Below are 14802 nucleotides of genomic sequence, written 5' to 3' on the forward strand. Positions count from 1 at the left end.
GCAGCGGACAAAACACCAATAGCGCATGCGCTAGCTGGCTCTTTTCAGCCGAAATGACAGCTGTTGAAGTCTAACGCCCTTCGTGAAATCTCCCGTAAAAGTCTTTTTTAGCACGATGATTTTTCAAAATAATGTAATAAATAACAGCAATCACAGCATATCTGATCGCTCTAAGGAGAAAAATACGCCGAAAATCACTACAGGGAAAGCGATTCGGGCACGGATTTTGGCAGGTGGCTATACTAAAGGTTTGTCTCCATGGCTCCTCTGTCTGCATTTTCAACCTAATACGATTATCGCCGTACTTAGTTTTAGAATGCTGTTTGCTCTGCGGATACGCCTGAGCTATTCTTCTTTGGGTGTACTGGCATGTGACTTTCAAGTGCTATATATTGAGCTTATGTACAGTTGATTAATGGTGCGTAACTTGATTATAAATGTACATATTTAAGACGGTTTGAGGCAGCCAGTTGGATAAGCGCGGATTCTTCCACCAGCTCGTCACAGAGGTTTGAAAGAACCGAAGAAGAAAGAGGTAGACGCCTGTCCTTTTTTCTTTTTCACCAAGCTAACGTTCAACGACCTTCATGCTTTCTCTGAGAGACTCTATCCTTAGTATAGTAACGTTACTGACATACTTACACTGCCTACATGCCCTGCTGTCATGTTTGACATAATGCTATGAGGCATAGCTATGTCAACTTAGCTCCCTTTTTCAGGAGATTGAAGTTCTCTCCTCGTGATTTGTACATCTATTGTCATTTTGCCTTGTTTCTTAGAATTTATATAGCATTGTGTTGGGTTTGAGGTGTTCGTTCATCCGTCCGTTTGTAATGTGCTGTAGTTCTGTCATGGTTCATTTACAACAAGAGATGTTTAACTACTTATTGAAGGTCAGCATTCTGTCTACATTTTAGTTAATTGTTTTGAGGTTCAAGCCATTTAACTTACAAAGTATTAAAGAAAAGGTTTATGCAAGTCATAAAAAGATGTGTCAGATAGAAAGCCATAGATTCACACAATTAAGAGAATTCTTTGCTTTTCCATCCTGAATTATTAATAAGTCACATTACTAATTAGATGTAATCTACGTGCTACATTTTATTGAGCCACCTTATATTTCATATTCCTTGAGACCAGTTTTTTATACATAAGATTGCTTTTGCTGCTCTTTTTTCTTGTCATAAGCTGTGGAGTAATGAAGGGATTTCATCCTAACCTACTTTTTGTTTGATTATGAAAGCTAATGATGCTATGAATTTTCTTTGTGTAGCATTCCTTGCAAGAGGAGAAAATGTTGTTTGATCTGTCAAAACCTTACATGCATGGAAAATTTTTGTAGATCATGTTTCATACTTAAAGCAAACATGGAGGGAAAGCCTGTTTGTAGCTTATGATGATCCTGTAAAAATGAAGTATTACACAGCTGAACTAAACAGTGGTAAACTGAAACTAGAATAAGCAATATATAATAGCAATGTACATAATAACAATTTTCATAATTGTTAATGAGTTTAATTTGAAGCTTTTAGTTAAAGGAATGTAAGGAACAAGAGCTGGTGTCTTTGTTAATTGAGAATTAAAGCTAAAATTTCTTTCCCTTTATGATAGACATCAGTAGTTGATCATAGCCATTGGATTTACCTGTAAGAAATGTTTTCTAGCATTTTCAATGATTTCTTCTTGTGTTGTTGGGGAGAATAATATTGGTTGAATAAAAAATGAATTGAATAAAATGACGCTGTGAAATTGAAGGTTAATGCGAGTTCCTGTTAATTTTGGACCAGTGTGAGAAAAGTAATTACAAAGATGACAAGCTATTTCCGTATGGTCAGAATCATTGTCATCCACTTTAAATGTTGGGCTACATGTACTTCTGGTCATATTCTTCAAAAAAATTAAAGGCAGGTTCTTCTTTTTTCAGAAGAAGCCTTTAAGTTTGAGTCTTGTGCATTAAGTTCACTTTGTAAAAGATGGTAGAAAAGCTATAAAAAAAATAGGATGAGGAGTGACAGCCACTTAGTAGTTTATAAAAGCTCACAGAGTACAAAAAAAAACAAGTTCCGTCATCGTCATAGTCTCATATGGCAAGTAGCCACGTGCTTGTGCTTCTCCTTAAGTTAAGCTCTGTTGGGTGTTGTTGGCTGTTGGATTATTACAGTACTTGGATTGGTGACCACACATAATATTCTATGTTGTCGACTTGTTTTATTTATTTATTTTATTCCTGTACTTTGAAGAGTGGATGTGGCGTTGGAATCATTAAAAAGTGGGGGTTAGCTGATTGGAGCCATAATTCTTGTTCTAGTCTGAATAGTGAATAACTATACATGATCATAAAGATTCCATTCTAGCTCGTGAGATAGGTTGACTATAGATGTTGACAAAGAGATTGATTTGTTCCATTCATTACTTTGGTTTTGTATATAACTGCATCCCAGGCAAGTGTTCTTCAAATCACTGTGTGTTTGGCTACCTGCTGAACGGTTGAGTGACAAGCCAAAAGAAGGTCTGCTTAGGAGGCTAGTACTCAGTCAACATTAAATAATTATTTAGTATTTTCCATGTACAGAGTGACTGTGGGTGCATATACCATTCAATGACCAAGGCACACCACGTTAACGCCTTCAGGCATCTTGTTAGCTATAATATTCCTCTGGTGTTGTATCAATGATCTCACACAGGATTGCTTTCTCTGAAGTTGCGTTCTGTATTGGTTTTGAAAACTACTTTTGAAATGAATACTTTGTAGTAGTATCGCCGATGTGTTAGAAAAGCGTGCATACTGTAAACTTTGCATTTGCGTGTATTTTCAAGAGAAATCAGATGTTGTTTTGGGAATTATTGAATGTTTGTACCAAGGTTGTTGTTGGATTGAATATTTATCTCATGTTTGGGCAATGATTTCCACCTATATACATGTGCCCTGAATAGTATGTTTCTGTTGGCTGTCACCCTTATGAATTATTAATGAATTTTACAGGTGATTTTATTGTTTTCTTGATTTCCTATGGCTTTCCACTATGAATCTACGTCAGCAGGATAGCATAAAACTTGAACCTAGACATTTGTTTTCCTTTCCTAGAAAAGCGATGTCTGGAGATATTTAGTGTGGTGTCATACATCCTTCTCTCTTGCATTGTCCTTTTCTTCTTATGCAAGAATTTCAAGCTTGTTGAAATCAGATCAATTGTGCTTGCAATTGGTGAGTATTATTGAATTTTAATGATTTCTTTGTTGTTTTACCTGTATTCAGATCATTCAATGAATGATTTTAATTGATAGATACATTTGTCACAGAGCAGTGATCATGGGTAATGGTTTGAATTCCTAGCAAGCCTTTTTCTTCGTTATTGTAGTGAAAGATTGGAACTTGAATACAAAGTGACAATTTTTGACATTTGCTCTTTCAAAGGGAAAATTAAGGGATCCTAGCTTGCACTTATTTGGACCTCAGCAATAGACCTAATCGGCTAACTCGATGTTGTACCAAATTCAATCAGGGACAACCTGATACAAATCCAGCAAATGAAGAAATATCACTCGGTCAGCACTTGCTGAATGATGTGAATAATTATATGTAGTGTTTTAAAACTACCAAGCCCAGCATTTACAGCAGTGAAATCCAAAGCAAAGTGGTAAGAATAATGTTCCAATGTTTGCCCGAAAATGCCCCGTCGCGTGCATGCAGCCGCAGCGTAATGCAAGATCTTGGATTATGTTCTCTCAAGAAATTCAGCGTTATATTCCACAGGAATCACTGACTCTTGAAAATGAAAATATACTTTTCCAGTATTTAGCAGCTTGTGCAGATAATGTATTTTTGTGATTAGTGTTCAAGTGCAAGGAGTGCTTAGAAAACAAAACTGGCAGTGGAGGGCTGTGAGATTTGAGTGGGTATTTAGAGGTGCAGTACAATACACACTAAATTCTGTATTTTTAGAGATTTTAGAATTGCGACCTGTTTGCTGTCCTGCCAACCTGATGCCACAAACCTTTCATATTTTAACTTGTGCCATCATAGTGTCCCTTGAATTCCTTGATTGATTTGCATTCCTATAGCCTGCCAAGGCAGACGTATTTCCGGCAGTATTTTCTCTCCCTAGGGAGAGAAACAACCGCTGGAAATACATCTGCCTTTGCAGGCTACAACAAGTTGCAAAAATAGTGGACACACTCCAGTCCCCCTCCCTTATCAGTGTTGCCAGCAAGACAAAAAAATTGTTGCAAACTTTAACAGTCAACATTGAAAGTGGGAGAAGGGAAGGAAAGTGGGAAAGGTTTAAATTCTAGATACGGTGGGTATTGGAAGCTAGAAAAGGTGTTTTTTAAGGAAAGTGTCTCAACAATTTTGCAACTTGTTGTAGCATTCCAAGAGCTGAAAGAAAATTCGAAAACTGTGAACATTAGAAATATTATGTTTTGAGTAAAAAGCCAGTCGTGCCTGAGAAAACTACCCGGTAAACTACAACGACTAAGGGTAATTAGTTTGTGGTTTCATGTCTCTTCTAATTGGTTGCTGCAGAGTAGGATTCAAAACGTTTTGTTCGCAAAGGGGTTGAATTGGGTGCATTGACACCACTGTAGAAAACCAGTTTGGCAAGATATCTTATTTTGAAATTGCATGGAAGTGAGGTTCTTAACTGCCGTGACCAGACGTTCTCATTTTTCGCTTCTCTGTTCGCCAGTTAAAGTTAACCGCTCCTCATGTAAGAAAAATAAAACCTCTGGCACACAGGGTACATTTGTTGGTTGCTTTTTTCTGATGGAAACTTCTGACATGTGTTTAGCAGACAGTTTGAATGAGAAATTGAAAGTAACCAAGAAAAATGGAAAATTCTATCCGTTGAAATAAACATCAGATTCCTTGTCATACATTTTCCACTATTATTCCGCCGCTGGAGCAGTACGTTCGATGTGAAGTCAAACAAAATGGCCGACTTTTAAAGATCGCAGTGTTTTTAGCTTGAATGCATCTGGTGCTTTTACAGATGGCATTATTCTTGCAGTCGGTCAAAGTTTCATCGTTATCCGCCTAGTTACGAGTTTGTAAATGTAAGCAAAGTCGATAATTTCAGTGCCATCATTTTGTCCTGACGTATTGGTAGCTGTCGACAGCGATGAAAGACAGCGAAGATTTGATTACCAATTATACTACAGCAACTGTGGATAAAAATTACACCTGCAACATAAAAAGATATCATGAAGATTAGCATTGAGGTATTTTCCTGAGTTTTGCTGTGACAGCAAAAATAACTATGTAATAAATAGTTTCTTGTGTGTGCAACGTAATTCGATAGGTTGTTTTGATTACGCAAACTTTGTCCAGGTTACAAAATGTATGTGATATACACTTAAAATAGCGTCAACTTTCAGTACTTTTTTTGGATTTTTGAATGAAAACTTCTTTCAATTGAACAGACAAAAGGTCAGTTGCAGGACATTAAAGTGTTAAATAAGCTTAGTTGTTAGTTTGAACATTTCAACGCGTCTGTGAATACGTCTAGAATTTCCACGGTTATTTTTAGGAGAATGAAGTTTTTATTACAGCTCTAAGTCTATCAAAATAAATAAATTAAGTCCCTTTTTTGAATTTGGAATTTCCAAGGGTATGAGGGACCAAGTGAAAAAATCATGGAAATTCCAGGAGGTGAGGGGAGTAATGTGAAGCCCTCTGGAAAGGAAAATCCAGTTGGGTGGGGGGTCAAACTGGAAAAAATCCTCCATGGGGAGGGGGGGGTATGGATATTTTCTGGAACCACACAATTCTTGTTCCAAGCTAACCCAGCGTGTTTCAATGAAATATATCAAAATGTGAATGATCTCGTTTTCAGAGATAAAGTGGAATAAAGTACATCAGTAAAACCCTTTTTTGACCTTGAAGTGGCAAAGTTTTTGTTATAGCTTCTAATTTTAGCGTGATTCCTATTCGCTGGCTATTGACAGTTAACACTAAAATGGCTTTTTTCCTTTTCTATTTGCTCGCTGAGGGTGTGCTTGTTTTCTTTGCAGTTCAAGAAAAAATCATTGCCAAACTGGTGAATTCCAAAGTAACTTTCATTGGAAAAACCGATATTGTACTCATCGTACTATATTGATTTTTAGCGTAAAATTTACCTTGGAATTCACCAGTTTGGCAATGAATTTTTCTATAGAAGAAAGCAAAGAAAATGATTTAATTATTTTTTAAGCAGCAACTGGAAACATCAAAATGCGGACAATTCTAAACCTTTTATTTTCACTAGCCCTACAGGCAGTAAGAATAAATAACCAGGGAGCTCTGCTTTTAGGCTTGGCTAAATCTATATATTATTTTTACGCGGCCGTAGCCATCATTGTGACAACTGCAGAGTTGTCATCCAGAATACTACAGCAAATTTGTTTACTTTAAAGCATGTGCAACGGTGTTGAATAAAATATTACTACACAGTAGATTTTTAGTTGATGTTGGTTATTTTGAATTGAAGATCTTCAAAAGTTGAACAATAATTTTTTGAGCATGTGCAGTGTGCCATGTTTAATTCTAACTAGAATGATTTGGAGCTAGCTCCTCAGAGACTTGGACTAGTAAGATGAAATTATTATAATTGCCCTGAAAGATAAGAAATTATGGGACAAGATCACAGACAGTAATTCAACCACAGCTTTAGATGACCTTCTGCCACCAGAACAAACTATGGTTTTGTTACGTAAGAGGGGTCACAGCTATGCCATCCTGTGTGTCAGAACTGAACGTTTTGCGAGAACTTTTGTAAATAGACACTTTTTCTAAAGTTAGTTGGTTAGTTAATTAGTTGTCTGTATGACTTAATTTATATCATTGTAAATAAACATGTTTGTTGTTTAGAATGTTTTAATAAAGACCTTTAAAGTAAGTTTAATCGCAGTTAATTATTTAAACATGAAAGAAAAATAACAGGTTTTTTTGCTCGTGTACACAGCTATAATCAGCCATGTAAACTTTACCCTCCCTCCCTTCAAAAGAGATAATAATATCATTATTAATAACCCAATGTTAATTTTGTCCTCTTACAGTTGCAGGCATATTGGTAGCAGATTTCAGCTCTGGTTTTGTCCATTGGGCAGCAGACACATGGGGCTCAATAAGTATTCCCATCGTCGGCAAAGCTTTTATCCGTCCCTTCAGAGAGCATCATGTGGATCCTACGGCCATAACAAGGCATGATCTCATTGAAACCAATGGTGACAACTGCTTGTTGACCCTTCCAGGATTATGCTACATGTCGTACCGATATTTAAGTCTGGATCAGGAAACAATACAGGCGTCTTATGGGACAGATTGTTTCCTGTTCACATTGGCTGTCTTTGTAACACTCACCAATCAGATTCACAAGTGGTCCCACACCTACTTTGGTTTGCCCTTTTGGGTCCAAAAACTACAAGACTGGCACATTATCTTGCCACCAAAACATCATCGTATTCACCATGTTTCTCATGATAATTATTTCTGCATTACAACAGGCTGGTTGAATTATCCATTAGAGGTTATCAGGTTCTGGGCTTGTTTAGAGTGGATAATTGAGAAAACCACAGGAGCTAAGCCAAGATCTGATGACTCTGAATGGCAGGGAAATTCTAAGTAATTTATGAATTCTGAAAACCATGAAATGGTAGCATTGCTGGGTAGATTAAAGAACCAACTGCATTTATGAAAAGAATAATACCATATTTTAGGAATCAGGTTAGGAATAATGGGCTTAATTTATAGATGTCTGATGGTATAATACTCAAAACTGTTTATTAGTGCATTAATTAACACCAAGCATTAAGCCTTAGGTTTGGGGATCCTGCCTGTGGGTAGACCTACAGTAGGTAAAACAAAATGCACAAATAGTTTTGAGCAGTACCGTACATACTGTAATTAGCCCAAGTTCTATCTGGTGGTAACTGAGAAAGGTAAGAGGACGGAGAAAAAAACTTTTTTGGGTGAGTCCTTTCCATTTGGTATGCAGCCCAGGGCAGTTCATTTGTAATAATTTTAGTCCAGTTGGTTCGTCAAAAAAGTATTCTCAGTTTTGCTAGATACAGGTAATGGGGGAAAATGTGAAAAAGTCACTTACTGCATTTTTGCCCCAGAGCCTTTCAATTTTATTTATAACTGCTCTCTTTTTTGCATAGAACAGAGGGAAACAGCAAAATAAGCAAAAGCAGAATTTTTCCCACTCTGATAAGTGAATTTTTTTCCCCGAATCTTGTTTTTGAGGGTGTGTTGTGGATTTCATCTACTTTGGATCACAGGCAACCCAAGCTCATCGAGAACAAAGGAAAAGTTGAACCGATGTTGAATGAAAGTTTAAACCAATTTAACAAATTTCTAGTTTCTAAAGAAACTGTGGTGGTGTGTCCGTGGGAATGTAGAACCGGAAAATTTGGTTTTATCAAATGTGTTGATAAAGGTTCAATTACCACCGTAAATGATTTGCAAAGCTGACGTTTCGAGCATTAGCCCTTCATCAGAGCGAACCTGACAAAGCCCTTCACTCTGATGAGGGGATAACGCTCAAAACGCCAGCTTTCCAAATCATTTACTGTGGTAATTCAACCTTTATCAGCACATTTGATAAAACAAAATTTTCCTGTTGAACCTATTTAAACTTGATTCAACATGCTTTCAACTAGCTTTCAACATTTTTTACACTTTCAACAACGTTGGACGACCTGTTCAAACGCACCAAACATTTGGTTCAACAAAGTGTTGAATACATGTTAAAGCAAATGTTGAAACCATTTAAACAGGCCTTAACTGTATGTAAACTTAAAGGGGCTGTGTCATGAAATTTAGTCAAATTCAGCAACTTGGAACCGGCAACCAAATCAAGCTCAACACAAAATTTGCTACTCAGAACAATGAAGGATGGTTTGAATAAAACAGCAAATACAAAAGGAGGCAGGGATGGGCAAAACTGAAGAAGATTAAAATGGCTTGCAATAATATGGGGGCTTTTTTAAACTGTTTAGCCTAACTTGTTTTTGTGATGAAGCTTTGAGTTGTGTTGTTGAAAAGCAATACTACCATTTGCGTCCATCCTTGAAGCGTGGCGAATTTTGCGGGAAGTTTTACTTTTCAAACGTTAACAGTTTGTCCGGTTGTGTGTCACTTTTTTGACCAATGAAACGGTGGCGGTATTTTTTGAAATTGGCCACGTTTTTGACGGCATGCGAGCATGTTTTGTTCATGTGCTCTTCAAGTTTGGAATGTTGAAGAGTTATAAACATCTATCTCCCGTGAGTCTCCAAAGACACGGATAATGGAATTTGGTATACTTTACCAAGAAGAGATAACTACAAGAAAAAAATACATGAAACCGAAGTAAAACTAGAAAGATCGAGAATGGAAATATTTCTGCGTCTAGGGTATTCTGCGCAGACACGCTCTTCCGAGATTCAAGGAGCATATAAAATCTTGATCTCAAGCGACTCCTGGGCGGTAATTTACCTCATTCCAAACTTGTTGACTTTGAATTTTTTTGTCTCCATTGCAAAACAAGAAGAGACGTTATTAGGGCGGTCATGCAAAACCTGAATGCTCTCACGAAAAACCTGAAAACTTTGAGAGCACGTGAACAAAACATGCTGGTATGTCATCGACAAAGTTGTCAATTTCACAACACAACTGCCAACGTTTCATTGGTCAAAAGTGACACACGACCGGACAAACCATTAACGTTTGAAAAGTAAAACTTTGCGCAAAATTAGTCATACTTCAGGGATGGACACAAATGGTAGTAATAATATTATTTCCGGTTTAAGATTGAGTTGCATAAGTATTGAAAAAAGTACACAAAATTAACTACAAGGTCATGACACAGCCCCTTTAAAAAGAGAGTATGGGGACATTGTAACATTTATCACCAATTGATGTAAAGTTGAGGAGAGGGAAAAGGAGGCACCCGTATGGAATTAATAGTGGTTTGCATCTCATGTGCATTTTTATCTGTGCTTGGGCTACCTTTAAGATAGAAATTTGTAGGAGGTAATGTCCAGGTTTTTAAACTCATAAGATTAATTTACCGAGGTGTGTTGCTGAAGGAGGGAAAATATTTTCATTTCTACACAACCTTTATATCAGAGCTCGATCCTTTTGGGAATTAGAACTGTGTTTTAGAATTAAGCTTTCAACAAGCCTTCAAAGAAAGATGTGGTTACAGTTGTGAACAGTTTTCTCTTGAAACTACCACTGCTGGGATACTTTTTTTCATGGTGCTGTGGGGTGGCTAACACCTGAGTGAAGAAAACTAGGAAAAAGTCAAAGACAACTGGTAACTTTAATCGAGAGGATACTGATAATAAGATTTTGTCATTTTAAAGATAATATTTTAATTTTATTGTAATTTTTATTCTGGTAAGTTCACATTATTCATGTAATTTATTGGTCTGTTATTGTTATTATTTATATATTTATTTGTTGTTATTATTTATATATTTATTTGAAAGTGGAAGCTCATTTAAAGGTTTAAAATTTGAGCATGCTATGGCATCTTTCAGAAAGAAAAGGAGATAATATTAGCACTGATAATGTTGAGATGTTGTTTTTCTGAAATTATCATATTTATTTATTTATTAGTTTGCTTGTGCATAATTTTCAATATTGTATAATTTCAGGATTTATAAAAATATTTATTTGAGCATGGATGCTCATTTTTTACAGATATAAACTTTGAGCTTGTCATGGTCTCTTTGAGAGTTTAAAAGAGTTAAAAAGATTTCAGACTATAGAGTTCTTACTTAAATTATTGTGACAAAAAAGGTTAGTTGAAATTAATATTTATTGATATTATTGCTTCAGATGTCACTATCATGTTTTGGTTATATTTGTCACCATGACTTAGAACAATAAATTTAAAATGTAATAATTCGTATTGCAGCCAGTCATTCTTGAAAGTATGTAATCCAATAATTTTTGTTGTGGTGGTCTTACTCGATATATCCCTGGGTGGGGAGGTGCGGTGCGGCCCCTCATACCCTGACCCTGTTTAAGACAAATATTGCTGATTTTCCTACCCATTTTAAGACAGAATTCCGATTTTTGATACCCTGTTTAAGACATTTAACCCAGTTTAAGACAAAAATTGATAAATCGATACCCTGATTAAGACAAAAAATGATAAATTCGATACCCTGTTCACGACAAAAATCCCAAAAAACATACCCTGGCTGGCCGCACGTCCCCATTAAGCCCTTATAAGGGAGTACCTCAGTCCCCCCCCACCCCCCCCCCGGGTCTTTCTTATCTGTGCTATATGTATTATTGCATGCTTGCAACCATGTGAATGTGATGTTGGGGGACAAAACAAAAGTGGTTACAGTAATTAATTTTGCTGTACAATGGAGTCAAATTCCCCCAAACAAAGTCCTTGAACTGTATTGTGCTGTACATCAACGTGATTGAAGTGATTGAAATGTGCCAAAAGAATGTGATAGCTAATAGGCCATTCCCGAGTTGCTGTTTGTCTCGTTTCCGAAGTGAATCTTGGTGCTCAACTATTGTAAGGGAAATGAGCTTGATTTGTATGAGAATACGCAACTAATTAACATTTGAATGGTTGTGCATCCGGACTCGCTTTGAAAGTGAGGTATGCAGCAACTCGGAAATGGGCTATTCAGCTGAAAGCACCTGCCATGAAATGTTTTTAAAAATCAAAAGAAGTTTGTTTTTGTTTTACGTTTTGTGTTTCCTTGTTTCATTTTTCTCGACTAGCTGTTGCTGACTACGGTTGTGTGAATTCTTTTTCTCGAAGATTTGTCTATTTATTCTCTTACAATACAGTGGTCATCTGTTTGTGTACGTGAATAGCTTAACGTGAATGAAATATTGTCTCTTGTTTAAGTGGTTACTCCGTGTTGTTTACACGATCTATCTCGTGACAATTGCCCATAGTGTTGTCGGCAATCATATAGTAGGGAGCTTAAGGACGGTGCCTACTATTCTTATTGCGCATACGTTCTGCGCATCTCCAGATACTCGGATTTCCTATCGCCGATGCTTACTAATACAGGGATATTTTTGCGCGGTTTAAAACTATACGGAGAAAGTAGATCTTAGTAAGTACCCTTGGTGTCCAAAAAGAAAATTGGAGGTAGCCATGCATTTTTGAGAGATAATTAAGCTTCAATTTGAGAAAAAACGCCATACATTGCTTTGTATTTCAAAGCTTTTTATAAAAATTATTCATGAATTATCTTTGAAAAATGCGTGGTTACACACAATTTTCTTTTTGGATTTCAATTAAACGTGTTACGATCTACATTTTTTGCATAATCACACACCGGGGCAAAAATATCTTTAATTAACAGGCACCGTCCTTAAGCAAGGACGACGACGACGGCTACGAGAACGCAACAAAACAATTGGTATGATTAGCAAAAACAATGGTTCTGCACGCCCTGCACGTGCGTTTTTCATTTTGATACATCTCGTTGCCGTTCTGGTCTTGACAACGACGTGAAAATTAATGATCAAATTTGAGGTCATGTGGAGGACGAGAGCACCTGACGATGAAGTTTCAATTTTCTCTCCAAATATCCACACCGTTCTAACCAATTTTAATCTTGGAATGTGTATTCACACTTTTCAAGCGGAGCGACTTGGAGGAATCGCAAAATTATCACAGTAACGGGAAATAATATGTTTAGACAACGTTCTCGTGGCCGTCGTCGTCGTCCTTATTTAAGGTGCCTAGTCTGCGAACGCAGACGAATTTCCGGCGGTCGTTTCCTGTCATATAATGGTCCTAAAGCATACTTAAGCATAATCAAGCAACCGTTGCCATACTTTAGCGTCCTTCCTCATCCCTGGCCGGACTTTAGCGTCCTTACTCATCCCCGACTCATCCCTAGCTGTACTTTAGCGTCCTTACTCATCCCTTGCTGTACTTAAGCGTCCTTACTCATCCCTGGCCGGACTTTAGCGTCCTTCCTCATCCCTGGCCGGACTTTAGCGTCCTTCCTCATCCCTGGCCGGACTTTAGCGTCCTTCCTCATCCCTGGCCGGACTTTAGCGTCCTTCCTCATCCCTGGCCGGACTTTAGCGTCCTTCCTCATCCCTGGCCGGACTTTAGCGTCCTTACTCATCCCCGACTCATCCCTAGCTGTACTTTAGCGTCCTTACTCATCCCTTGCTGTACTTAAGCGTCCTTACTCATCCCTTGCTGTACTTAAGCGTCCTTACTCATCCCTGGCCGGACTTTAGCGACCTTACTCAGCCCTAGCTGTACTTTAGCGTCCTTGCTCATCTCAAGCCGTACTTAAGCGTCCTTTCTCATCCTTAACTGTACTTTTGCGTCCCTACTCGTGCGTAGCCGTACTTGAGCGTCCTAATACTCATCCATTGCCGTACTTTAACGTCCTTAGTCAACCCTAGCTGTACTTTAGCGTCCTTACTCATCCCTAGCTGTACTTAAGCGTCTTTACTCATCCCTAGCTGTACTTTGGCGTCCTTACTCATCCCTAGCCGTACTTTAGCGTCCTTACTCATCCCTAGCCGTACTTTAGCGTCCTTACTCATCCTTAGCCGTACTTTAGCGTCCTTACTCATCCCTAGCCGTACTTTAGCGTCCTTACTCATCCCTAGCCGTACTTTAGCGTCCTTACTCATCCTTAGCCGTACTTTAGCGTCCTTACTCATCCCTAGCCGTACTTTAGCGTCCTTATTGATTCATCCCTAGCTGTACTTTAGCGTCCTTACTCATCCCTAGCTGTACTTTGGCGTCCTTACTCATCCCTAGCTGTACTTTGGCGTCCTTACTCATCCCTAGCCGTACTTTAGCGTCCTTACTCATCCCTAGCCGTACTTTAGCGTCCTTATTGATTCATCCCTAGCTGTACTTTAGCGTCCTTACTCATCCCTAGCTGTCCTTTGGCGTCCTTACTCATCCCTAGCCGTACTTTAGCGTCCTTACTCATCCCTAGCCGTACTTTAGCGTCCTTACTCATCCCTAGCCGTACTTTAGCGTCCTTACTCATCCTTAGCCGTACTATATCGTGCTTACTCATCCCTAGCCGTACTATATCGTCCTTACTCATCCCTAGCCGTACTTTAGCGTCCTTACTCATCCCTAGCCGTACTTTAGCATCCTTACTCATCCTTAGCCGTACTTTAGCGTCCTTACTCATCCCTAGCCGTACTTTAGCGTCCTTATTGATTCATCCCTAGCTGTACTTTAGCGTCCTTACTCATCCTTAGCCGTACTTTAGCGTCCTTACTCATCCTTAGCCGTACTTTAGCGTCCTTACTCATCCCTAGCCGTACTTTAGCGTCCTTACTCATCCTTAGCCGTACTTTAGCGTCCTTACTCATCCTTAGGTGTACTTTAGCGTCCTTACTCATCCTTAGCCGTACTTTAGCGTCCTTACTCATCCTTAGCCGTACTTTAGCGTCCTTACTCATCCTTAGGTGTACTTTAGCGTCCTTACTCATCCTTAGCCGTACTTTAGCGTCCTTACTCATCCTTAGCCGTACTTTAGCGTCCTTACTCATCCTTAGCCGTACTTTAGCGTCCTTACTCATCCTTAGGTGTACTTTAGCGTCCTTACTCATCCCTAGCCGTACTTTAGCGTCCTTACTCATCCCTAGCCGTACTTTAGCGTCCTTACTCATCCTTAGCCGTACTTTAGCGTCCTTACTCATCCTTAGCCGTACTTTAGCGTCCTTACTCATCCTTAGCCGTACTTTAGCGTCCTTACTCATCCCTAGCCGTACTTTAGCGTCCTTACTCATCCCTAGCCGTACTTTAGCGTCCTTATTGATTCATCCCTAGCTGTACTTTAGCGTCCTTACTCATC

General features: G+C 38.4%; 1 protein-coding gene across 1 annotated transcript; it reads left to right on the forward strand.

Moving 5' to 3' along the window:
* The first annotated feature begins 20 nt into the window (after positions 1-20).
* Positions 21-10876, forward strand: LOC137996021 (plasmanylethanolamine desaturase 1-like). The gene is made up of 3 exons (XM_068841464.1): positions 21-248; positions 3086-3205; positions 7036-10876. Exons 1-3 carry the CDS (start codon positions 116-118, stop codon positions 7602-7604), a joined length of 822 nt encoding a protein of 273 aa, XP_068697565.1. The 5' UTR covers positions 21-115; the 3' UTR covers positions 7605-10876.
* The last annotated feature ends 3926 nt before the right edge of the window (positions 10877-14802 follow it).

Source organism: Montipora foliosa, chromosome 1 (assembly GCF_036669935.1).
Source record: "Montipora foliosa isolate CH-2021 chromosome 1, ASM3666993v2, whole genome shotgun sequence".
Taxonomy (NCBI): Eukaryota; Metazoa; Cnidaria; class Anthozoa; order Scleractinia; family Acroporidae; genus Montipora; species Montipora foliosa.

What these genes read in the sequence shown, in the direction of transcription:
- LOC137996021 (XM_068841464.1), top strand. Translation starts at nt 116, where the DNA reads ATGATTTTTCAAAATAATGTAATAAATAACAGCAATCACAGCATATCT. An exon ending in GGCAGGTGGCTATACTAAAG is followed by an intron (nt 249 to 3,085) that starts GTTTGTCTCCAT and finishes TTCCTTTCCTAG; the next exon opens with AAAAGCGATGTCTGGAGATA. An exon ending in ATCAATTGTGCTTGCAATTG is followed by an intron (nt 3,206 to 7,035) that starts GTGAGTATTATT and finishes GTCCTCTTACAG; the next exon opens with TTGCAGGCATATTGGTAGCA.